The 24194-nt window shown below is 40.4% G+C and overlaps 1 protein-coding gene across 9 annotated transcripts in view; it reads left to right on the forward strand.

Moving 5' to 3' along the window:
- FBXL20 (F-box and leucine rich repeat protein 20) overlaps positions 1-24194 on the forward strand; it is a 99283-nt gene that overhangs the window by 34226 nt on the left and 40863 nt on the right. For 8 of the 9 annotated variants that reach the window (XR_002337140.1, XR_002337139.1, XM_013979813.2 and 5 more), the window contains one exon: positions 10082-10143. Coding sequence is in view for 6 of the 9 variants with exons in the window: in XM_013979813.2 (XP_013835267.1) it covers positions 10082-10143 (62 nt within the window). In the remaining 3 variants the exon portion in view is untranslated. Of the gene's footprint in view, positions 1-10081; positions 10144-15969; positions 16089-24194 lie in introns of all 9 variants that reach the window. The other variant, XR_002337138.1, reaches the window with a different exon arrangement.

Raw genomic sequence — 24194 nt, forward strand, 5'->3', positions numbered from 1 at the left:
GACAGCTTGGAATAGTGAGTCAGATATTAGAAGGTATCCAAAGCAGAAAGTTTGATCTATTGAGTAATGTATCTCTTTTCTAAATGTATCCCTTCCTTGGTGTTTTACTCTAGGGATTTCTTTCTTAGGATAAATTTAGTCGTGAGATGGTGATGCACTGACAGCAATTTTCTTCTAAAAAGCAATTATATTTCTACTAGGGACAAGATGTTGGGTGGAGGAATTACAAACTTATTTTGTTTTAGGTTTATTTAGCCGTAAAAAATGTTTTTCCTCTTAGATTTTAGCAAAAAATAAAAAATGAAAAATAACCCAGCCAAGCAGAAAAACATCTGATATTGGTTGAGTGAAAGAATGGCATAATCAGTAAAAATTACTTATAGGAAAAAATAGTTTAAAGATATTTTTCTGCTTCAACTCTAGATTTCCTTATGACAGCTCTTTCTTAATCTCTCCCAGGAATTTTCTTCCCATGAAAAAATTTTATCTAGTTTGGGCTACTTTTGTATGTCTCAGATTTTATTCATATCTAGGAAATTTAGATCGCCAAGTCATAAAATTTTTAAATGTGGAACTTGTTTTTGTAGTTTTTGCTGTCTAACTCTGAAACTTAGTGGCTTGAAACAATTATTCAGCCTGGCAGTTCTTCTGCTGGTCACTCAAAAAGGTTACTCATAAGGCTGCAATCATCTGGTGACTTGACTGGAGATTAAGTGTCTTATGATGGCCTCACTTACAGTCTTGGTGTCACTGTCAGCTGGTACTCTTTCATCATTCAGAAATTTCTTATGTGGTGGCAGGACTGTTTCAAGAGGATAAAGTTTCAGTTAAGGCTTAGCCTTGGAAATTTCGGTGTTAGTCTCACCACATTCTTCTGGTCAGATCAAGTCATCACGTGAACTCAGATACAAAGGGCGGGAAAGCAGACTCCACCAGTTGAAGGGAGGTGCAGCAAAATCCCATTGCAAAAGGGTACTGCAGCAAGAAGATAACAACTCTTTGCAGGCTCTTATTACTAAAGTTCTACCATACATAGCCTGCTTTTTTGGCTCCAATGATTCACATTTTTGTCACATGCAAACCATTCCCTCCTAAGACCTCCAAAGTCTTATCCAAAAACAGATGACCTATGTAAATATGCAAATAAACAAGTAAGGGTGAATACCTGTAATTTGTTCTCTGCATCAGATTTAGAGGTGGATAAGTGTCCTCACTTACAGTTCCTCTTGGTCCAGAGACCTGTGAGCTAAAAAAAAGTTATCTGCCCCTTGGAGTTCCCATCGTGGCGCAGTGATTAACAACTCCGACTAGGAACCATGATGTTGTGGGTTTGATCCCTGGCCTTGCTCAGTGGCTTAAGGATCTGGTGTTGCCATGAGCTGTGGTGTAGGTTGCAGAGCGGCTCAGATCCTGTGTTGCTGCGGCTACAGCTCCAATTAGACCCCTAGCTGGGAACCTCCTTTTGCCTCGGGAGCAGCACAAGAAATGGCAAAAAGACAAAAAAAAAAAAAAGAAAAGAAAAGAAATGTATCACATACCTGGAAATAAATGGGCCATATTAGCCAGAACCTACTGTATAGCACAGGAAAATCTACTCAATAGTTTCCTGTATGGGAAAAAGGAATGGATATGTTTATATATATAACTGATTGGCTTTGCCTTATGCTTGAAATTAATACATTGTAAGTTAGCTATAGTCTAACAAAAATTTTTAAAAATAAGTAAATGGGCCATAGACTGAGTTTCTAAGCTTTTCTTTCTTCAGACATTTTAATTGTTATTTTTTGTAACGGTATTCAGTCTGTTGCTGTGTTGATGTCATTTGCCGAATTTAGAGTAACAGTCAATTTGGTTTGTTTCTTTTCCCTTCCCTTTCTTTCCTTTTCCCTTTCCCTTCCACTTTCCTTTCCTCCTTCCCTTTCACCTCCACAATTGCGATACAGAGTGAAAAAAAAAAAAAGAAGAAGAAGAAGCTTGCTGGGAATTTATAGTCAAAAAGAATATTTCCTGATCCCTTTAGTATAAACAGCATTCATTGGTTCAGGAATTTCTAGGCATTGTGTTGGTTGCTGACTATACCGTGGTGAACTAAACAAGCAAAGCCCCTTTCACCTCAGAGCTTACAGTCTGCTGTAATGGACACCACGCCAGTCCAGAGTGCTTTGGGGTTTCATAGGAGAAGGGATATTCAGTTAGGGTAATTGGAAGAGGTTTCATGGCTTAGACAGCGTCTCCAGTGGGCATTGATCTATTACTGTTGTCAGAATAGGCAAGTTTGGTTGTGCGAGTGCCCTAGAGAAGACAGCGTGAACAAAAAGCACAGAGCCCGTTTGAGGAGAAGCAAGTGGTCCTTCAGTTCTACGTTAGCTCTGTTTTCCTCCTGTTGGTTATATGTATAATAACTATATATAATTAAGTAATAACCTGTATGGGAAAAGTTGCTATGAGTTATAAAATGTACCATTATCTTATGCACCACAAAAAGCTTTTGATTTTAATTTTAAGATGCTTCCTAAATTCAGAAATGTTAAAATGTGAAAAAAAACTTAAAAACTTTTTAATTGTGGAAAAATATGTATTGTAAAAGTTTGCCATCATATCCTTTTTTTTTTTTTTTTTTTTATTGTCTTTTTAGTGCTGCACCCACAGCATATGGAGGTTCCTAGGCTAGGCGTCAAATCAGAGCTTTAGCTGCCAGCCTACACCACAGCCACAGCAGTGCAGGATCTGAACCCCATCTTTGACCTACACCACAGCTCACAACAACGCTAGATCCTTAACCCACTGACCGAGGTCAGGGATCGAACCTGCATCCTCATGGATACTAATCGGGCTCGTTAACCGCTGAGCCATGATGGGAACTCATATCCATTTAAGTGTACAGTACACTCACAGTGTTGTGCAACCATTCTCCAGAACTGATTTCATTTTGTGAAACAAAAAATTACCTTTTAAAATAAAAATATTCTTAGCTGTATACATCAGAGGCCCAAATTTAAAATGGCTTAACTGTAATAGAAATTTGTTTTTCTCTCATATGAAAGTCCACAGACACCTCTGCAGTCATCTGCTGGCTTCTTTTCTAGTTTTCTGCTTATCTTTAAAACTGTAGCCATCAACCTCATGTTACAGGATGGAGTCTAGTCATCCTAACCAAATTTTAAGCAGCAAAATTGAGGAAAGAGTAAAGAAGGGGCACAGCCTCTCTCATTAAGGACTCTCCTGATACTGCACACATTACTTTTTCTTACATCTGCTGGCCAACACCTAACAACCTGGCCTTATTCAGCCATGAGGGAAATAAAGTCTTTCCACACACCTGCTAGCTAAAACTAGAGTATTCTCTTACTATAGATGAGTAGAATGGATATTGGGGGATTACTAGTATTCTATGCCAAAATACACATTAAATTTTTTTTTTTTTTTGTCTTTTTGCTATTTCTTGGGCCGCTCCCACGGCATATGGAGGTTCCCAGGCTAGGGGTCTAATCAGAGCTGTGGCTGCCGGCCTACGCCAGAGCCACAGCAATGCAGGATCCGAGCCGCATCTGCAACCTACACCACAGCTCACAGCAACGCTGGATCGTTAACCCACTGAGCAAGGGCAGGGACCGAACCTGCAACCTCATGGTTCCTAGTCGGATTCGTTAACCACTGCGCCACGACGGGAACTCCATAAATTTTGTATTTCTTTTATAATGCTTGAATAATATAGACTAGACCGTTTAACTTTAACCGTTTTTGAGTTGGTAGCTATATTTTAATTTAATCAGCAGGGGTCACTGTTGAGTAAATATTGCTTTCCTATTTCCTTTGTTCAACCCATCTGCCACTTCCCACCCAGATCCTGAATTTAAAGCCTCTTGAATTGGTTTCCTCTGTCTTTTTTTGTGCATTTAGCATTTAAATTCATTGTGTTAGTAAACTAATCCCTAAAATGTGCCAGAGATTTAAAAACTGATCAGAAAGTCTAAAATAATAGCAAAAAAATTCTTCTTACTATTCAGTAGCTATTAGATGATGTATGTAATTAGTGGTTTGTAACAAGTGGTTTCAAAGTTATAGTTCAGGTGTATAATTTATAGAAAAGCAGTTACAGTTTTAATTTTTTTTTAATTTTTTTTTTTTTGTCTTTTTTGTCTTTTTTGTTGTTGTTGTTGTTGTTGTTGTTATTGTTGCTATTTCTTGGGCCGCTCCCATGGCATATGGAGGTTCCCAGGCTAGGGGTCCAATCGGAGCTGTAGCCACCGGCCTACGCCAGAGCCACAGCAACGCGGGATCCGAGCCGCGTCTGCAACCTACACCACAGCTCACGGCAACGCCAGATCGTTAACCCACTGAGCAAGGGCAGGGACCGAACCCGCAACCTCATGGTTCCTAGTCGGATTCGTTAACCACTGCGCCACGATGGGAACTCCAGCAGTTACAGTTTTATACAAGCAACAATAAATGCTAATATGTGACAAACCAAATCACTTAGATTTTTAAAAACCTGAATATTTAAGAATGTCCTGGAATTCCTGCTGTGGTACAGCAGGGTTGAGGATCCAGTGGCTTCCTGCAGTTGTGGCTGGGATTCGATCCCTGGCCTGGGGACTTCCAAATGGTGCCAATGTGGCCAAAAAAGGAAAAAAAGAAGTCCTACCCCACTAAAGACAGGGCTGTTGCAGCGTCTCTTTGCTTGTCTAGGTGATGATGATGTCCTACCCCAAAACAAATAATTGAGAGAGAACAATGTACTTGCTCTCACGTTCCCCTCCACACCACTTCCTTGTAGTTGTCTGTGGATAGATTATTAAAATACGTAATGATAAATCTGCATGTTAATGTGAAACCAGATAAACTAAGAGTGTCAAATGTTTGAATAGTGAAACATCATCATTTCCAACGATGATGTTCTAAAACTTCGCAAATTTGTTACAGTTCATTATATCCTTGATCTGATTGGTTTTGACACCCTTTATACTTTTTATGCAAAATGCAGAGGTTGGGTTCGGCTGAAATAGTTAGATATCTAAACATATATTCAGTTGCTTCTGTGAAACATTTATTTCACAGACAATACCATGAACTGAAGCAGAAGCTACACATTTAAAATATGTCTCTATCTCTAGGATATTTTCCAAGCTCCATTGCTGTGTCACTTCAAATAATAAAATATCCTAATTATGTTCTAGAACTGTAATTTCTTAAGTCCCAAGATCCTCAATCTATTTTATCTTGTCCATTGGTTCTCAAACTTTAGGAAGTATTAGTATCATGTGGAAGCCTAGCACCCTAGTTCTGATTCTAGATCTGGAATATAGCCCAAGAATTTGTGTTTCTAACAAAGTCCCCTTTTTTTTTTTTAATTGAAGTATAATTGATGAACAATGTGTTAATTTCTGCTGTACAGCAAGGTGACACACACATATATACATATATACATTCTTTTTTATATTCTTTTCCATTATGGCTTATCATAGGATATTTTATATAGTTCCTAGTGCTATACAGTAGGACCTTGTTGATCTCTTTGATATATAATAGTTTACATCTGCTAACCTGGAACTTCAGTCCATCGTCCCCTACCTCCCCCTCCTTGGCAACCACAAGTCTGTTCTCTGTTTGTTGAGTTTGTTTCTGTTTCTTAGATAAGTTGATTTGTGTTGTATTTTATTTTTAAATTTTTTTGGGGGGGGTGCTGGGCCTACAGCATGAGGAAGTTCCCAGGCCAGGGCGCCAACCCTCACTACGGCAGCAAGCCGAGCCACAGCAGTGACAATGTTGGATCCTTAACCTACTGCACTACCAGGGATCTCTGATTTGTGTCGTATTTTAGATTCCACATATAAGTGTTGTCATATGATATTTGTCTTTCTCTGCCTGACGTACTTCACTTCACTTGGTATGTTAATCTCTAGGTCCATCCATCTCGCAAATGGCAGTATTTCATTCTTTTTTATGGCTGAGCAGTATTCTTTTTTTTTTTTTTTTTAAAGTTTATGTTATTTTATTTTTTTTGTCTTTTTAGCTATTTCTTGGGCCGCTCCCGCGGCATATGGAGGTTCCCAGGTTAGGGGTTGAATCGGAGCTGTAGCCACCGGCCTGCGCCAGAGCCACAGCAACACGGGATCCGAGCCGCATCTGCAACCTACACCACAGCTCACGGCAACGCCGGATCATTAACCCACTGAGCAAGGGCAGGGACCGAACCCGCAACCTCATGGTTCCTAGTCGGATTCGTTAACCACTGCACCACGATGGGAACTCCAGCAGTATTCTATTGTACATATGTAGCAATGTTAGTATCTTTCCACCTGCCTGTTGACTTTCTGTATGTCCTCTTTGGAGAAATGTCTATTAGGTCTTCTGCTCATTTTTCGGTTGGGTTCTTTTGTTGTTGTTGAGTTTTTTGTTTTTTGTTTTTTTTCTTTTTAGGGCTGCACCTGTGCCCTGTGGAGGTTCCCAGGCTAGGAGTTGAATCGGAGCTTTAGCTGCTAGCCTACGCCACAGTCACAGCAACGTGGGATTTGAGCCCCATCTGTGACCTACACCACAGCTCACAGCAACACCAGGTCCTTAACCCCTTAAGCAAGGCCAGGGATCAAACCTGAATCCTTATGGATACTAGTCAGATTTGTTACTGCTGAGCCACGATGGGAACTCCCTTGTTATTGAGTTTTATAAGCTGTTTGTGTATTTTGAAAGTTAAACCTAACAAGGTCCTGTTTGATGATGCTGCTGCTAATCGGGTGACCACAGTTTGTGAACCACTGATCTTACTTTTTCTTGTGATCTTGGAGTAGGATACATACGTGCAGAAAGAAGGAGGAGAGAAGTGTAAATCTGGACAGATCCTGTACACATGATATTTCCCAGATACTCTCAGGACACTGTTCCTTTTTTCTTTTTTTCCTACAGAGACAACAAGATTTGGTCCATTTAGACTGATTTAGGGGGGAAAATGATCTGCTAGGTGTAATTTTTGTTCTTTTTTTTTTTTTTTTTTTTCGTCTTTTTGCCTTTTCTGGAGCCACTACCTCGGCATAAGGAGGTTCCCAAGCTAGGGGTCCAATCGGAGCTGCAGCCGTCGGCCTACACCTTAGCCACAGCCACGAGGGATCTGAGCCACATCTGCAACCTATACCACAGCTCACGGCAACGCCAGATCCTTAATCCACTGAGCAAGGCCAGGGAACGAACCCTCAACCTCATGGTTCCTGGTAGGATTTATTAACCACTGCGCCACAACGGGAACTCCTTTGTTCTTTTTTTTTTTTTTTTTTTTTTTGTCTTTTGTTGTTGTTGTTGCTATTTCTTGGGCCGCTCCCACGGCATATGGAGGTTCCCAGGCTAGGGGTTGAATCGGAGCTGTAGCCACCGGCCTACGCCAGAGCCACAGCAACGCGGGATCCGAGCCGCGTCTGCGACCTACACCACAGCTCACGGCAACGCCGGATCGTTAACCCACTGAGCAAGGGCAGGGACCGAACCCGCAACCTGATGGTTCCTAGTCGGATTCGTTAACCACTGCGCCACGACGGGAACTCCTTTTGTTCCTTTTTTATCTAGAGTTGTACAAGTCATGTGAACCACACATAGCAGGTTTATATTTTTTTATCAATTTAATTACTGTGTATATTCAAGTGAGCAAAGCGCCTTACTGCAGGAGATAGGTAGCATTCAATTAAAAGCTTTGAATATACAAGATAAAGAGCTTAGCATTTCTGGTATAAAAATGATTACTTTTTACATTTTGTGGTTTTGAGTTGGGCATAGTCTAGGGTAATGGGTGTTGAGTGATACTATTTTATACTTACAAACTTCATTTTTGAAGTTCCCCAGGCAGGTTTCAACTTTTGATACGTTAGCTATCTTATAAGACATTGTTGTTTATGGCATCACTCCTACTTTATTTAGGGTATACTTTATGAATCTTTCATGCATTCTTTCCTATAAGTATACCTAGAGACCAATGATCATTATGGTGTAGAGTCTTAGAAACCATGAAATTTGGGGAGAACTTGTTTAGGAGGAAATGTGATGGCTTCATTTTGAAAGTTTACCTTATAGAAGAGGGATATGATTTTCTCTTACTAGCTTCCACTAATGGATAGAGATTTTAGGGAAACAAATTTTTCTTTTCTTGTCTTTTCTTTTTTTGGCAGCTTTTTAGTGCTGCATCCGTGGCATATGGAGTTTCCCAGGCCAGGGGTCAAATTGGAGCTGTAGCCACCAGCTTAGCCACAGCCATAGCAACGCCAGATGCAAGCCGTGTCTGCGACCTACACCACAGCTCATGTTAATGCCAGATCCTTAACCCACTGAGCGAGGCCAGGGATCGAACCTGCGTCCTTATGGGTACTAGTCAGATTCGTTTCTGCTGAGCCATGACGGGAACTCCAGATTATACTTTGATGTCAGATAATTTCCTAAAACATGTAATTGTCAGGCAGTAGCATTATTGATTGTAACATAGTATGTTTGCTACACTGAAACTTGGCTGATGATCCAACTTTACATCACCAAGTCCTGTAGCTTCTTCAAAAACCCTTTTCTGTAGTTTTTTTTTTTTTTTTTTTCCTTTTCTTTTCCAACACCCCTGTAACCTTATGGAGACCTGCATCATCTTTTACTTCAACTGTAATTTTATTAAAGTCCTAGCTTATCGGAGTTCCCATCGTGGTTCAGTGGTTAATGAATCCGACTAAGAACCATGAGGTTGCCGGTTCGATCCCTGGCCTTTCTCAGTGGGTTAAGGCTCCAGTGTTGCCACAAGCTGTGATGTAGGTTGCAGATGTGGCTCAGATCCCGAGTTGCTATGGCTGTGGTGTAGGCTGGCAGCTACAGCTCCGATTCTACCCCTAGCCTGGGAACCTCCATATGCCATGGGGGAGCGGCCCAAGAAATGGCAAAAAGAATAAATAAATAAATAAATAAATAAATAAATAAATAAATAAAAATAAAGTCCTGGCTTATCTCTTTACTACCAGTCCAGAATTAGTATTTGCTTATTTCTGTGTTCTTTATTGTAGAGCATGAGCTCCTTAAGTACAGAGATAACATACTACTGCCTTTGTATCTCATTTCCTAGAAAAGTGCCTAATACTTAGAGGGTGTTCAGTAAATGTTCACTGCATGAAGTCAGGAGGCAACTCTGTAACACTTAATAGCAGAGACTGAACATATTCCTCTCAGCTTCAGTGACATCGTATTTCAATTTTTCTTGTGCTTTTTATTAGATATATAGGTATTTGTGATTTTTTTCATGTAACTTATGAGATAAGCCATATAAGTCATGATGTCCTTTGTGGAAGAAATGGTGACACTGTTTAAAAGTACCCATTGTGAGGAGTTGCTGCTGTGGCACAGTGGGTTAAGAATTCGACTACAGTGGCTCAGGTTATTGTGGAGGCACGGGTTCAATCCCTAGCCTGGTGCAGTGGGTTAAAGGGTCTGGTGTTGCCACAGCTGCAGCTCAGGTTGCAGCTGCAGCAGGAATTCAGTCCCTGGCCCAGGAACTTCCATATGCCACTGGGTACAGTCATTAAAACAAAAAACAAAACCAGTACCCATTGTGAGCTATTTGATCACTCTATATATCCAGAATGCATAGGTTGGTGGTTATGAAGCATTATTAGTTTTCAGCATAATGTATAAAACTTGGAAAAGATTGTTCCCTATCCTAGGTTTCAGGACACCTCCATGAAGAATGAGTTAGATTTGAAGAATAACCTTACCTTAATGATATTTTTAAATGGTCACTCTGTAGTGATACGATTTTAAGCAAGTAAACCTTTTGTAACTCAGTTTCCTTATATGTCAAATGATGATTAAGGGTAGGATGAGGAGTCAGTACATGAGTTCATAAAATATACCTCAAGAGCACCTGGCATATAATATCCTTCTTACTGCTATTTCATTTTTTCTAAAGACAGGAAACGAATTAAATGTAATTTTTTAGCCTAGAGTCTCTGAAAATATGTGTTTGGTTCACTGTACTTGTCCACCTCCTTCTTAAGAGGATAACCATGTAACTGTTGAGTTGAACATAATAAAATGTTAAGTAATACTTGACACAATGATTTTGTTTTTACAGATGTTCTCAAATAGTGATGAAGCTGTAATCAATAAAAAACTTCCCAAAGAACTCCTATTACGGTAAGTCTAACTTTATGTTGGTTTTGTGTGTGTGTGTGTGTGTGTGTGTGTGTATCATATCTGCCTGTTTAAAAAATTTTAGGCTTGTTGCCAATTTCAGGTCTAGATTATCTGAATTTTAAAATTTATTGATTCTTTTGTTAAACTATCTTATTCCGTATTTTCTAGATATGAATCAAGATTTGAGTGTTTAATTTAGTAACAATTTCCTCCTACCCTGTTGGTAGCTATATATGGTTTTGTTTATTAGTTTTCCCTTTGCCCTATTATCATATATAATGTGAAAGAGGTAGTATTATTTTAAATTTTATTTTATTATTTTAATACTTTTTTTTTTTTTTTTGTCTTTTTGCTATTTCTTGGGCTGCTCCCGCGGCACATGGAGGTTCCCAGGCTAGGGGTCGAATCGGAGCTGTAGCCACCGGCCTACGCCAGAGCCACAGCAACGCGGGATCCGAGCTGCGTCTGCAACCTACACCACAGCTCACGGCAACGCCGGATCCTTAACCCACTGAGCAAGGGCAGGGACCGAACCCTTGCTCAGTGGGTTCCTCATGGTTCCTAGTCGGATTCGTTAACCACTGCGCCACAACGGGAACTCCTGTTTTTTTTCTTTTTTTTTTTTTTAAGAATGATTCTAATCCATCCTTCCCTCTCACTTTCTATTCCTAATGTCAAAATGTGTCTGTGAAATGACTTATTTGCAGCAAAATATTACATATACTGAGGCACTGTATAGAAGAGTTATAACCTTTGAAAGATGAAGACAAGTTATTTGAAACTTTCCTATATCATGTTTATGACTTTACCATCCTTATTTGTTTTTTGGGTTTTTTTTTTTTTTTTTTTTTGGCTGCACCTGTGGATGTGGAAGTTCCCAGGCCAGGGATCAAACCTGTGCCACAGCAGCAACCCAAGCCACTACAGTGACAGTGTCAAAGCCTTAACCTCCTGCACCATCCGGGAGCTCCTCACCAGCCGTATTTTCAGTGTGTACAAACTAATTTGGGATCACCCATAACATAAAACACACAGCCTCCCATCTGACTTAGGAATCACCTAGGAAGAAACAGGTGTCTGGGAAGTTATTTTCAGTGCCCATTTGGGGGCACATAATCATATCATTCTTTGTTTACTTGTGCAGAATATCATGACTGAGAAAGGCACACTTGCTTTGCAAATGTTAAAACTTAAGTTTCTGTGCTCAGGGGCATCTACTTCTTGCTTTTAGCTGCTACTGCAGTCTAGCCCATAACCAGCCCAGTCCCTACTGCAGGGTGGAAAATAATCTCTGCCCTTTTGGTGGTAAAGAGTATTCCTGGTGTTGGCATGCTGAGTCTTCCAAGATGCTTAGAAACATAGGCTAAATCCTATAAATATTTATGTAGTACTTAGAATTTGAAGATACTAAGGAAAAAATAACTGAATTTAACTTGGAATTGAGTTTTTCCATGAAAGCAAAACATAACATATGTGCTAGTTGACTATAGGTGGAAGAACATCCTAGACTAACCAGAGCCATTGGAAAATGTATCCTGAACATCTTGCTTATCCCTCAAATTTTAGCTGTCTTTTTTTTTTTTTTTTTTGTCTTTTTGCTATTTCTTGGGCCGCTCCCGCGGCATATGGAGGTTCCCAGGCTAGGGGTCTAATCAGAGCTGCAGCCACCAGCCTATGCCAGAGCCACAGCAATGTGGGATCCGAGCCACGTCTGCGACCTATACCACAGCTCACGGCAACATAGGATCCTTAACCCACTGAGCAAGGGCAGGGATTGAACCCACAACCTCACGGTTCCTAGTCGGATTCGTTAACCACTGAACCACAATAGGAACTCCGAATTTTAGCTGTCTTAAAGCAAAATATTTTTAAAACTAGTTATGTTCTTCACTGTTACCAAAAACTGAATACCCTAAGACGTACTTTAATATTTCTTAATGATAATGTCATTGTTCTCAACATTAATGATTATTTTGTGCTATATTGGTTTACCTTAAGACTCAGTAAGAGAGGGAAATATATTTGACTTTTTGGCAATGGCTGCATCCTATTGTGGTTATGTTTTATATTTTGTTGGAATTTTTCAAATTCCTTACTGTGCCCTACAAGACCTCTCATGATCTGACAGGGAAATAACATGATCTAGGTTTATATTTTTAAAGGGTTAGTCTGGGTACTTTCTGCCAACCAGATTGGGGATTGGAGAGCAATAAGGATTTTTTTGTGTGTACCCCCCCACCCCCCACACTTGTGGCATGGAGAAGTTCCCAGGCCAAGGATTGAACCTTCTCCACAGCAGTGATCTGAGCTGCTGTATGGACACCTACAGCTCCTTAACCCACTTTGCCACAGGATAACTCCAGTTTTCTGTCTTTTTTGTTTTTTTTCTTCTTAGGGCCATACCTAAGGCATATGGAAGTTCCCAGGTTAGGAGTCGAATTGGAGCTACAGCTTCCTGCCTACACCACAGCATAGCAACGCCAGATCTGAGCCATGTCAGCGACCTTCACCATAGCTCATGGCAACACCGGATCCTTATTCCGCTGAGCGAGGCTAGGGATCAAAACCCAAGTCCTCATGGATACTAGTCAGGTTCCTCATCACTGAGCCACGACAGGAACTGCTCTGTAATTCTTTGCACTGCAGATATAATTGACATAAAACCTGTTTTGACTTCACTCTAGTATCTTATGAGCTGTAAGATTTATAGTTGCAAAACTGATGGTATTTGGAGGGAGATTGGATAAGGAAGAATTCCCGTGTCTACTCATTTTGTTACCACAAACAGATCTCATTGGCTTTTTCTTACCATTACATGAAGCTATGGGATGGCTGTGGCTTTCTTTAAGGCAGTGGGTCAACTTTTTGTTTAAACCATTTAAGCCAAATAGGAAAGAGGCTTTTGTTTTATCTTTGACCTTACACTAAACAGATAACAATTGATTGGTATCAATATTAATAAATTATATCCAGGGCATTTGTAATGCTTTGAAATTCATTGAAAGTATTATTTCCTTTAAAAGTTTAAATAGCTTGGTAAATACCTTGGGGGAGCTATATGTTAAGACGATGTAAGTGTTGTTATTCATTTTTGTCCACTAATTTTAGCATCCATTGATGTTACCTGAAATACTGTCATGTTTGCCAAGATTTTATATTTTCATAATTCTGCCTTTATATATTAATCTACAAGGAGAAAAATTACATTAGTAGGGCCATAGAATTTATATTTTCTTGTAAATACAGAGCCACAGCCAAGTTACCAATGAAGTAAGAAAGTGTTCTTGTTTCTTCTTAACGGTAACTTACTTTAACTTACTGATTTTCTTACTCCCTTTTGAAGTTTATTGGTAATGCTCTAGCAAGCTGGAATCCTCTGCATGCATAGGGTGAAATTCAGTTAGCAGGATTAACAGTACTTCTTTTCAGAGCAGAACCATATGCATTTATTTAGTAGTACCCCTTGAAAAATGAACGTCAGTATTCATAAGACAAAGATTCATGTGTGTTTTCCAAGGGCTAATGTAAAGTGACTTGTTTCTCAAAGATTCCTGCTGAGGATGGTATTGATAACTGTAAAAATAATGTGAGTGATAAGACTCTTTGAGCCCACACATGCCTTTTTGGCTCTAAAACAAAGTGTAGTTTCAGAATGAGGATTATTATTATAAGAATCTGAAACTTTTTTCTTTTTTTCTTTTTTTTTTTTTTCTTTTTTGTCTTTTTGCCATTTCTGGGGCCACTCCCTCAGCATATGGAGGTTCCCAGGCTAGGGGTCCAATTGGAGCTGTAGCCTCCAGCCTACGCCAGAGCCACAGCAACACAGGATCTGAGCCGCATCTGCAACCTACACCACAGCTCACGGCAACGCCGGATGCTTAACCCACTGAGCAAGGCCAGGGATCAAACCCGCAACCTCATGGTTCCTAGTCAGATTCGTTAACCACTGCGCCACAACAGGAACTCCTTTTTTCATTAAAACGTAGATGGAAAGAATGAATTGGCTGGGTGGTTTTTTTTCTTTTGTCTAAAATAGATAATCATGCTATGTTGGAGGTCGTCAGGACCACCCCTGGGTTTGGTGATTTACTAGAAGGGCTCAGAGGGCTCAGCATATAGTCGTCATACTCATGGCTAATTTATTACAGGGAAAAGATTCAAAGCAAAATCAGGAAAGGGAAGGGAGTTCCATTATGGCTCAGCAGGTTAAGAGGGCTTAAGGATCCAGTGTTGCCACAAGCAGATGCAGCTCAGATCTGGCGTTGCCGTGGCTGTGGTGTAGGCCGGCAGCTGCAGCTCTGATTTGACCCCTAGTCTGGGAACTTACATATGCCGCAGGTGCGGCCCTAAAAAGAAAGAAAAAGTGGGGGGGAGCTATAATGGATGTTCGCCTCAAACATTATGTTATAGCAAGCTCACATGTAAGACTTTACAGCCAACATTGGAGAGTTCAGAAGATGCTTCCAAGCAAGTGAGACATGAGTTGAGTCTTAAGGGGGTAAGTGGTGGTTAACTAGACACTAAGGGAAAAGGGCATTTCAGATATGAGAGAGATTATTTCCCCTTGTGGATAGAGGCAAAGTGTCTTTGATTCAGGTGTACTGCAAGATTTGCATAATAAATAGTGTTGTAGTTGAGGATTTTTTCCCCTTATGGTTTGCCTGGCAAGCAGACAATTTGTGATATTGTTTGTATTGGAGAATTTATAAACTTTGTGCGTATAGTTAGGAAATTGGACTATGGAACTTCATCTCTTCTGATTTGATTATTTCTTCATAATTGCCATTTGCTAGTTTAATACTTCCAAGTCTAATGTTCCATACTCTGGGGAGTAAATTGGATGTTTTATTTTAGTTCAGTCAGGGAGAGAGTTTATCCTCAAATTTTCTTAGCCAGTTGCAACTCCTTTGCTGCCTTGACATTATGGTAGTAATGGAGTATTAATAAGGTGGACTATTAAGAAGATACGTATTAGGAGTTCCCGTCGTGGCGCAGTGGTTAACAAATCCGACTAGGAACCATGAGGTTGCGGGTTCAGTCCCTGCCCTTGCTCAGTGGGTTAATGATCCGGCGTTGCCGTGAGCTGTGGTGTAGGTTGCAGACGCGGCTCAGATCCCGCGTTGCTGTGGCTCTGGCGTAGGCCGGTGGCTACAGCTCCGATTCGACCCCTAGCCTGGGAACCTCCATATGCCGCGGGAGCGGCCCAAGAAATAGCAACAACAACAATAACAAAAAAGACAAAAAGACAAAAAAAAAAAAAAAAGAAGATACGTATTAGGCACACTGCCTGTGTGTAAATCGTGCATAAATGTGGACAGACAGAGCTGTTGGTATTTTGACATAAAGAACCCCACCTAACTATGTGAAAATACTTTCTCCCCCTCAAGTCCCATTTGTCTTCCTCTTAAACATCCCAACACCATAAGCTCCCACCAGGCTCAGCTTGGCACTTTGAAGCTGGTTTAATAGCCCTAAAATCATGTCTCTGTCTAGGTCAGCTCTGTCTTGGGGACAGAGGAATATGAGTCTTCTAGGAATGTCCTGGAAGAAAACATTTACAAAATAATCTTAAGAAATCAGGTTTAATTTTGTGAAGACGATCTAAGCAATTTTGTTTTAAACGATCACTTAGTTTCCTGAAGTTTATGTGTTTCTGCATGTTAAATGTATTCAAGGCTTGAATGTAGGAGTTAGCTTGCAAAATACAAGATGACCCAATTAGATATTTGTGACTATTGCTCGTATTTTTGCTTCTACCAACTCTTTTGAGATTTTAATGTATTTTTTACCTCCTTTTTTCTAATTTTTGTTTTTAAATAATTTCAGATTTACTGAAAAGATGCAGAAATAGTTCACAGAATTTCCATAAACCTTTTACTTGGATTCCCCAAATTTTACCTCACTTGTGTTATCATTTTCTCTATTTTTTTTCTGAACCATTCAAGGTAAGTTACAGACCATACTTTCTATCCAAGACTTCAGTGTGTATTTTCTAAAAATAAAGACATTCTGTTACGTAACCACAGTTCAGAATGAGGAAGTGAACATTGATTTCATATTATTATCTAATTTACTGACCTCATCCCTCTTTTACTGATTATCCCATTCCTGCTCTTTATAGTAAAAGGGGAGAAAAAAGACTTTTCTTTCTGAGTCGGGCTGCAGTCCAAGATCACAAGTTGCAATTACCTGTCTCTTCTCTTCAGATGGCTTTAATTTTGAATAGCCCCTCAATCTTTGTCTTTTATAGCCATGATAATTTTATAGATTGTAGGGCAGTTATTTTATAGACTGTCTCTCATGATTCAGTTCAGTTGGTGCAGTTTTATAGGAATGGAATACCACAGAAATGATGTAGTAGCCTTCTCACTGTTCACGTCATAGAAAAAGGTGTCTGTCCATCCCATTAATGTTGATATAACTTTGATCATTTGGTTCGGGTGGCACGTGCCGTATTTCTCCACTGTAATATTACTATTTTCCCTTTATAATTATTGAGTGTCCTGTGGTGAAGTAGTTTGAGACCATGCAAATATCTTGTTTTTCATCAAATTTTGACTCTGTAGTTTGATTCTTGCCTGAAACAGTTGTTACTGTTGTAATTGCCAAATGGTGATTTTCTAATTCTGTCATTACTTCTACATTTTATTTACTAAAGAAGTAAATTTAAGTCCCTTCTATTTCATTTGTTTCTTAATTTATTAATATCAATATAAACTCATGGATTTCCATTTTATTCAGTGTATTGTAATCCTGGTTGTGTTATCCTTGTTTAATGCTCAAAATAGTCCAGATTTAGCCTCTGACAGTTGTAGTCTGTGTTCCTGGAATATATCCCCATTGTTCTTTGATTATATCCTTGGGGGATTTTTGTTTGTGGTTTTTTTTTTTGGCCACACTTGCAGTGTGTGGACGTTCCCAGGCTGCAGTGACATTGCCGGATCCTTAACCTGCTGCCACAAGGGAACTCCTATATCCTTGTTTTTTGACATAGCAAGATTATTCTAGGACCTTCTTACATTTTTCCTAGCCTAGTCCTGGAATCAGACATTTTTATAAGGAGTTTGGGGATGTTTTTTCATGGAGAATGGTATTTAGAAGCTAACATCTCTGCCCTAGCTGTACTTATTGCTACTGGGGCATCAGTGCTTATAGATGAAGCATAGAAATACATATTTAGAGATGGGTGGTGCATAAATGCACATCTTTATGCAATTTTATATCTGTCTATATATATAGATGGATAGATTACTAACATCTCCAATTCCAGTCTGATACCATAGGGCTCATTTTAGCTTTCTTCCTTTCCATATTTATAACTCTCTCGCTCTTTTTTTTTTTTTTTTTTTTTGTCTTTTTACATTTCTTGGGCCACTCCCGCGGCATATGGAGGTTCCCAGGCTAGGGGTCCAGTTGGAGCTGTAGCCACCAGCCCATGCCACAGCCACAGCAATGCAGGATCCGAGCTACATCTGCAACCTCCACCACAGCTCACGGCAACACCGGATCCTTAACGCACTGAGCAAGGCCAGGGAACGAACCCTCACCCTCATGGTTCCTAGTTGGATTCGTTAACCACTGCACCACGACGGGAACTCCTATTCATACTTTTACTATTAGTTCTACTCATGTTTGGTTGTTTCTTAGATTTTCTATATATTTGTGACCCCTGCCAGAAAAACAAAAACCAAAGCAAAAAAAAAAAAAAAAAAACCTCTTCCAATATTTATATTATTTCTTTCCTCATTGCTTTAGCCAGAACCTCCAAAATAAGTGTTGGATGAAAGTGATGTTATTGGTCATTCTAGTCTGGTTCCTAACCTTACCATAGTTTTCAGAATTCCTTCCTCCTTAGACTCTAGGTGTTTTCTCCAGTTGTCTGCTGTCATGGCACAGCTATTATGCTCTTTTTTCTTGTGAGTCTTTGAAACAATCCTTTATGATTTCATTAGGATAAAATCTTAGTGTGGTTTATTAAGGTGAAGAGTATTTTCTTAATCTCAAGTTTATAGAAAAGTTGTAGTGTGGTACAAAAAAACTTTTCTTCCTAAACTATTAGAGTAAATTGCAGACCTGATGTCCCATCAGTAGGTCCTTAATATTTTATTTTGTATTTTCCAATCCAGCACCACATAAGTCTACTTTCCTTCCTTTCCAGATTTGTAACTCCCTTCTGTGACGATGATAAACCGATTGTTGTTGTCCTTAATACGTTTTGTTATTTTTTTTTTTTTCTTTGTCTTTTTTTGTTGTTGTTGTTGCTATTTCTTGGGCCGCTCCCGCGGCATATGGAGGTTCCCAGGCTAGGGGTTGAATCGGCGTTGTAGCCACCGGCCTACGCCAGAGCCACAGCAACGCGGGATCTGAGCCGCGTCTACAACCTACACCACAGCTCACGGCAACGCCGGATCGTTAACCCACTGAGCAAGGGCAGGGACCGAACCCGCGACCTCATGGTTCCTAGTCGGATTCGTTAACCACTGCGCCACGACGGGAACTCCACGTTTTGTTATTTACTCAGTCTTCCTGATGGTAGTCACCCTCAGACTGCTGCTGCTGCTGCTGCTGCTGCTGCTTCTCTCACAAGGATTCCATCTTTGCCCACACTGGGTTCACGTACCTCGTGCTGGACCATCCCCCTCCTCTTGCCATGGACACTCTTCTACTCTGTTTGGGTTCCAGAACCCATGCTGTGTTTTTCCTCTATGTAGACACCCCTCTTCACCTGGCCCAGACACTGACACCTTATGATAGGTCACTCCAGAGTGTGGACACCCTCAGTTCTTTCAGACTTCAACTCCTTATGCTGAATCACCTGCTTGGATGTGCTTCTCAGCCTTCCCAACCTGTGACAGTCCACTCCAGGCTGTTCCTTTACTGGACTTATCCAATATCTCATGTTAGGTCATCCTCCCCATGGATGCTCTCCTTGCTCATAACTCATCATTTATATTACTCTATTCAATTATGTTCACACAAAAACTTATACATGAGTGTTCATAACACCCTTATTCATAATAACCAAGAAGTGGAAACAGCCCAAATGTCCATTAACTGAAGAATGGCTAGACAAAGTATGTTATAGCTATACAATGGAATATTATTATTCAGCCACAAAAAGGAATGAAGTACAGATAGGTACTTCAGCGTAAATGTGTGATTTAAAACATGTTAAGTGGAAGAAGCCAGACGCGAAGGCCACATACTATATTGGTCCATTGATATGAAAAGTCCAAAGTAGACAAATCCATAGAGATAGGGGTTGTCAGGACTGCAGTAAGGGGGTGATGGGGAATGACTGCTAATGTGTATGGGGTTTCTTTTACGGGTGATAAGAATGTTCTGGGGGTTCCGTTGTGGTGCAGCAGGTTAAGGATATGGCTTTGTCACTGCAGTGGCTTGGGTCACAGGTTTGATCCCTGGCCTGGGAACTTCCACATGCCATGAGTGGGGCCAAAAAAAAAAAAAAAAGAAAAGAAAATGTTCTGAAATTGTAGATAATGATGATTCCACAACATTGTGGATGTGCTAAAACTCACTGGATTGTGCTCTTTAAAAAGGTAAATTTTATGGTATGTGAATTCCCTCTTAAAATATACATATATATTATATAATATATAATATATACACTTATTTTAATTTACAAGATAATATAATTTATCCTAAGTATATAATATATTTGTAAGTATAATTATATAATTATATAATTTTATTTATATAATTTAAAACAAAAAATTCTTCCTTTTATTGGGAAGAAGTGATAGCCTGAACCCCATGGTGATGATAGGCTAGAAAGAAAATGGACTCAATTGGAGATTTTTAAGAGTTATGATTGGCAACATATTTGCTGGTTGACTTGATGTGCTGATAATGGGGGTTGTATTAGAAAGGAGTCAAAGATAGAGTTCCTGTTGTGGCTCAGTGGGTTAAGAATCCAACTAGTGTCCATGAGGATGCAGGTTCGATCCCTGGTCTCACTCAGTGGGTTAAGGACCCAGCATTGCCACAAGCTGTGGTATAGGTCACAGAGAGCAGCTTGGGTCTAGCATTGCTGTGGCTGTGGCATAGGCTGGCAGCTATAGCTCTGATTCAGCCTCTAGCCTGGGAACTTCCATATGCCACAGGTGTGGCCCAAAGAAGGGGAAAGAAAGAAAGAGAGAGAGAGAGTGAAAGAAAGAAGATTGCGGAGTTCTCGTTGTGGCGCAGTGGTTAACGAATCCAACTAGGAGCCATGAGGTTGCGGGTTCGTTCCCTGGCCTCGCTCAGTGGGTTAATGATCCGGTGTTGCCGTGAGCTGTGGTGTAGGTTGCAGATGCGGCTCGGATCCCGTGTTGCTGTGGCTCTGGCATAGGCCGGCGGCTGCAGCTCCGATTCGACCCCTAGCCTGGGAACCTCCATATGCCACTAGAGCGGCCCAAGAAAATGGCAAAAAGACAAAAAAAGAAAAAGAAAAAGAAAAAAGGAAAAAAAAAAAAGAAAGAAGATTGGTAAAAGAACAAGGCTAATGGGAAGAAAATAAAATGAGTTCAATTTTGGTAGTTGCAGCTATCCAAGTAGGAATATCAAAAGGCAGATGTATATATAGGTCTAAAGCTTACCAGCATGACTTGGAAGTCATCAGCATACATGTAGTAACTAAAGGCAAGGAAGGGACTATATTGTGTTTATTTAGCTCTTACAGGATTTACCAGTACCCATGGGAAATAAGGAAGCCAGAAAGAAACGCATAGCCTCTCAGACACCAAAATGAAGAACTTTGGGTCTAAAATATCATGTAGCCTAGTGGTTATCCTATAGATTGGGCAGCCTTGGGTCAGGTGTCCGTCTAGGTTCGGTCAGATTCCAACTTGGCATCATCATCACATGGTGACTGAAGTGGTAGGAGCTCTAACACTTAAAATAATAGTGTCTAGGGAGTTCCCGTCGTGGCGCAGTGGTTAACGAATCCGACTAGGAACCATGAGGTTGCGGGTTCAGTCCCTGCCCTTGCTCAGTGGGTTAAGGATCTGGCGTTGCCGTGAGCTGTGGTGTAGGTCGCAGACGCGGCTCGGATCCCGCGTTGCAGTGGCTCTGGTGTAGGCTGGCGGCTACAGCTCCGATTCGACCCCTAGCCTGGGAACCTCCCATATGCCGCAGGAGCGGCCCAAGAAATGGCAAAAAGACACACACACACAAAAAAAATAATAATAGTGTCTAAAAAATGCATGCTTCAGGCCAGTTGAGCCAAACTTGCTTTCAGCTGCAAGTAATTCCAACTCAATTTTGGCTTAAACAGGGTGTTTATCTCATAGAAAGTGAAATATAAGGATAGGTCAGGCTACCTATATCCTAAGGATAATTGATTTAGGAGCTCTGCGGTGTCATCAGCAGTTTTCTTTCTGTATTCTGCCATATACAATTTCAGCTTGGTCCTAAAGCTGCTTTTCCTTATGGGCCCGGGTAGATGCCAGCAAATACTGCATCAGCATGTGTCTTTGTTCATGCCAAAGGGAGAGATAGCCAGCACTGATACTCCAATAAAGCCTCTTCTCAGATCTCATTAGTCCAAATTGGTTTAGGCCTGAACCAGTCACTGTGACAGGGTTAGACTAATTAACTGGGATGAAATGGATGTTGGAGAGTCAGTCACAGTGCCCAGCACAAGTGGAATGTTGCATATATACCGGGATCATCAGTGTCCTTTAGACGATTTTCCGTGAGTATCACTATAAATGTGAACTTTTCATAAGATTAAGGTAGCACAAAGACTATTTCTTTTCTGGGTCTAGAGTAAAAATAGTCTTAGTTGTGGATTGATGATTAATTCCTATATTTCAAACCGGGTGGATGGGTCGTAGATTTGTCATCCTCTGATGAAAAATGAAAAGCCTAACCATGACTTCACCCCCCAAAAAGCACTATCTACTTTTACACTTAATTTTATTTTTATTTCCTCAAGAAAAAATTATTTTAGTATGTGAGCAAATGGTTCAATGAGTTGCTCAAAATTCCTGCCACAGTTCATATCTAAGATGACTGGAAGGTGATTCTGCCAGTTGCTTACTGTGGTCAAAGCCTCATTAACATTCCCATTGCATCTCATTTAGAAAGAGAGAACTGCCCAGTCAGCTTGTCTCATTAGTAATAGTAATAGTTACTTGGACACCTAAGAAACTAAATGATTTAGTATGCTGCATGGAATTACCAGATATGAATAGATTAGGTTTGTATAATTTATGCTGAATATAATCCCTTGGAAATAAGTCCATTATAGCTACAGGTAGCATGCATTGCCTCTAGCAGAGTTCCTCACAAGAACATGGATAATAATCATAATGTCATAATTGTACCCGAAGTCCTCTTACATAAAACAGAGGCCTAGCAAACCTACATCTATAGTCTGATAATAAGAACACTGACATACAGTTATTGGGTTTGTTTTGGTTTGGTTTATTTTGGTTTTGGCCATGCCTGTAGCATATGAAAGTTCCTGAGCCAGGCGTCCAACCTGTGCCACAGCAGTGACCCAAGCCACTGCAGTGACAATACCCTAATTTCAGAGCAAGATTTAACGTTATGTGGCCAAAGATCTGAATCTAGCGCCTTAAATTTTTTTTTAACAAATAGGTACGAATTACTCATGAGCCCAATACTTTAAAAAACCGTAAATAAAAAGTAATAAACAAATGGCTTCCTTACGCCTGCTGTCTCAACAACGTTCCTGCAAAAGCCTATTTTCCCCTGCAAAGGTAACATATATCTTCTTGTATCTAGATATAGGATATTTGCAATACTTTGATGCATGTGTTCATATTTTACATTTTTCACAAGTGAAAACATGATATAAAGACTGTTCTACAACTAGTTTCTGTTTCTTTCTTTCTTTTTTTTTTTTTTTCTTTTTAGGGTCACACCCACAGCATATGGAAGTTCCCAGGCTAGGGGTCAAATCAGCTGTAGCTGCTGGCTTATGTCACAGCCACAGCAACCCAGGATCCAAGCCATATCTGCGACCTAAACCACAGCTCATGGCAATGCCGGATCCTTAACCCACTGAGCGAGGCCAGGGATCAAACCCACAACGTCATGGTTCCTAGTGAGATTTGTTAACCACTGCGCCAGGACGGGAACTCCCTAGTTTTTGTTTCTGTATTTAACAGTCATTGACATCTTCTTAGGTTGGTTCATGTAACTATCTCATTCTTTCTAATGGCTGCTAAGTTTTTGGTTTTTGTTTTTGTACCATAATATATTTAAGCATTTTTTTTTGTATTGATGCATATTAACATTATTCTCTCTCTCTCTCTCTTTTTTTTTTGCTTTTTAGGGCCGTACCTGCAGCATATGGAGGTTCCCCGGGCTAAGGGTCCAATCAGAGCTGTAGCTCCCAGCCTATGCAACAGCCACAGCCACAGCCACACCAGATCCCAGCTACATCTGCAACCTACACCACGGCTCACGGCAACGCCTGGTCCTTAACCTGCTGAGTGAAGCTAGGGATCGAACCTGCAACCTCATGGTTCCTAGTCGGATTTGTTTCCGCTGCACCATAACGGGAACTCCATCTTTACTCATACTTTTGCATCTACAGGATATAGTGTGTGTGTTTTATTTTAATGGGCACTATCAAATTACTCTTTGAAGAAGTTGTGCCCATAGATATCCCCATGATATAAGCGGAGTTACTCATTTTGTTACACCCACTCCAGGACTACATTATGCTTTTTGCTTTGTTTAATGAAAAGAACTATATTAAGTTAAAGAGGTATTGCACAAGAAGATTTTGGATATTTGTCGTAAGAAAAGGAAAGTTGGGAATAAATTCTTTTTGTAGAACCATGCCATGGGTAGCCATGTCCCAAAATATACTCAGTTTTACTTTAGCAACCAACCCTATGTTTTCCTCTGAGGATCTGGTATTAAGGGTTTGGTTTGTGGGGGGCTGGGCAGAGTGTCTTTTTTCCCTCTTTCCCTTTTTTTCACCTTTGGCATGTGGAAGTCCCAGGGCCGGGGATCAAATCCATGCCTCTGCGGAGTTCCCGTTGTGGCGCAGCGGTTAACGAATCCGACTA

The sequence above is a fragment of the Sus scrofa genome, chromosome 12, assembly GCF_000003025.6.
Source record: "Sus scrofa isolate TJ Tabasco breed Duroc chromosome 12, Sscrofa11.1, whole genome shotgun sequence".
NCBI lineage: Eukaryota > Metazoa > Chordata > Mammalia > Artiodactyla > Suidae > Sus > Sus scrofa.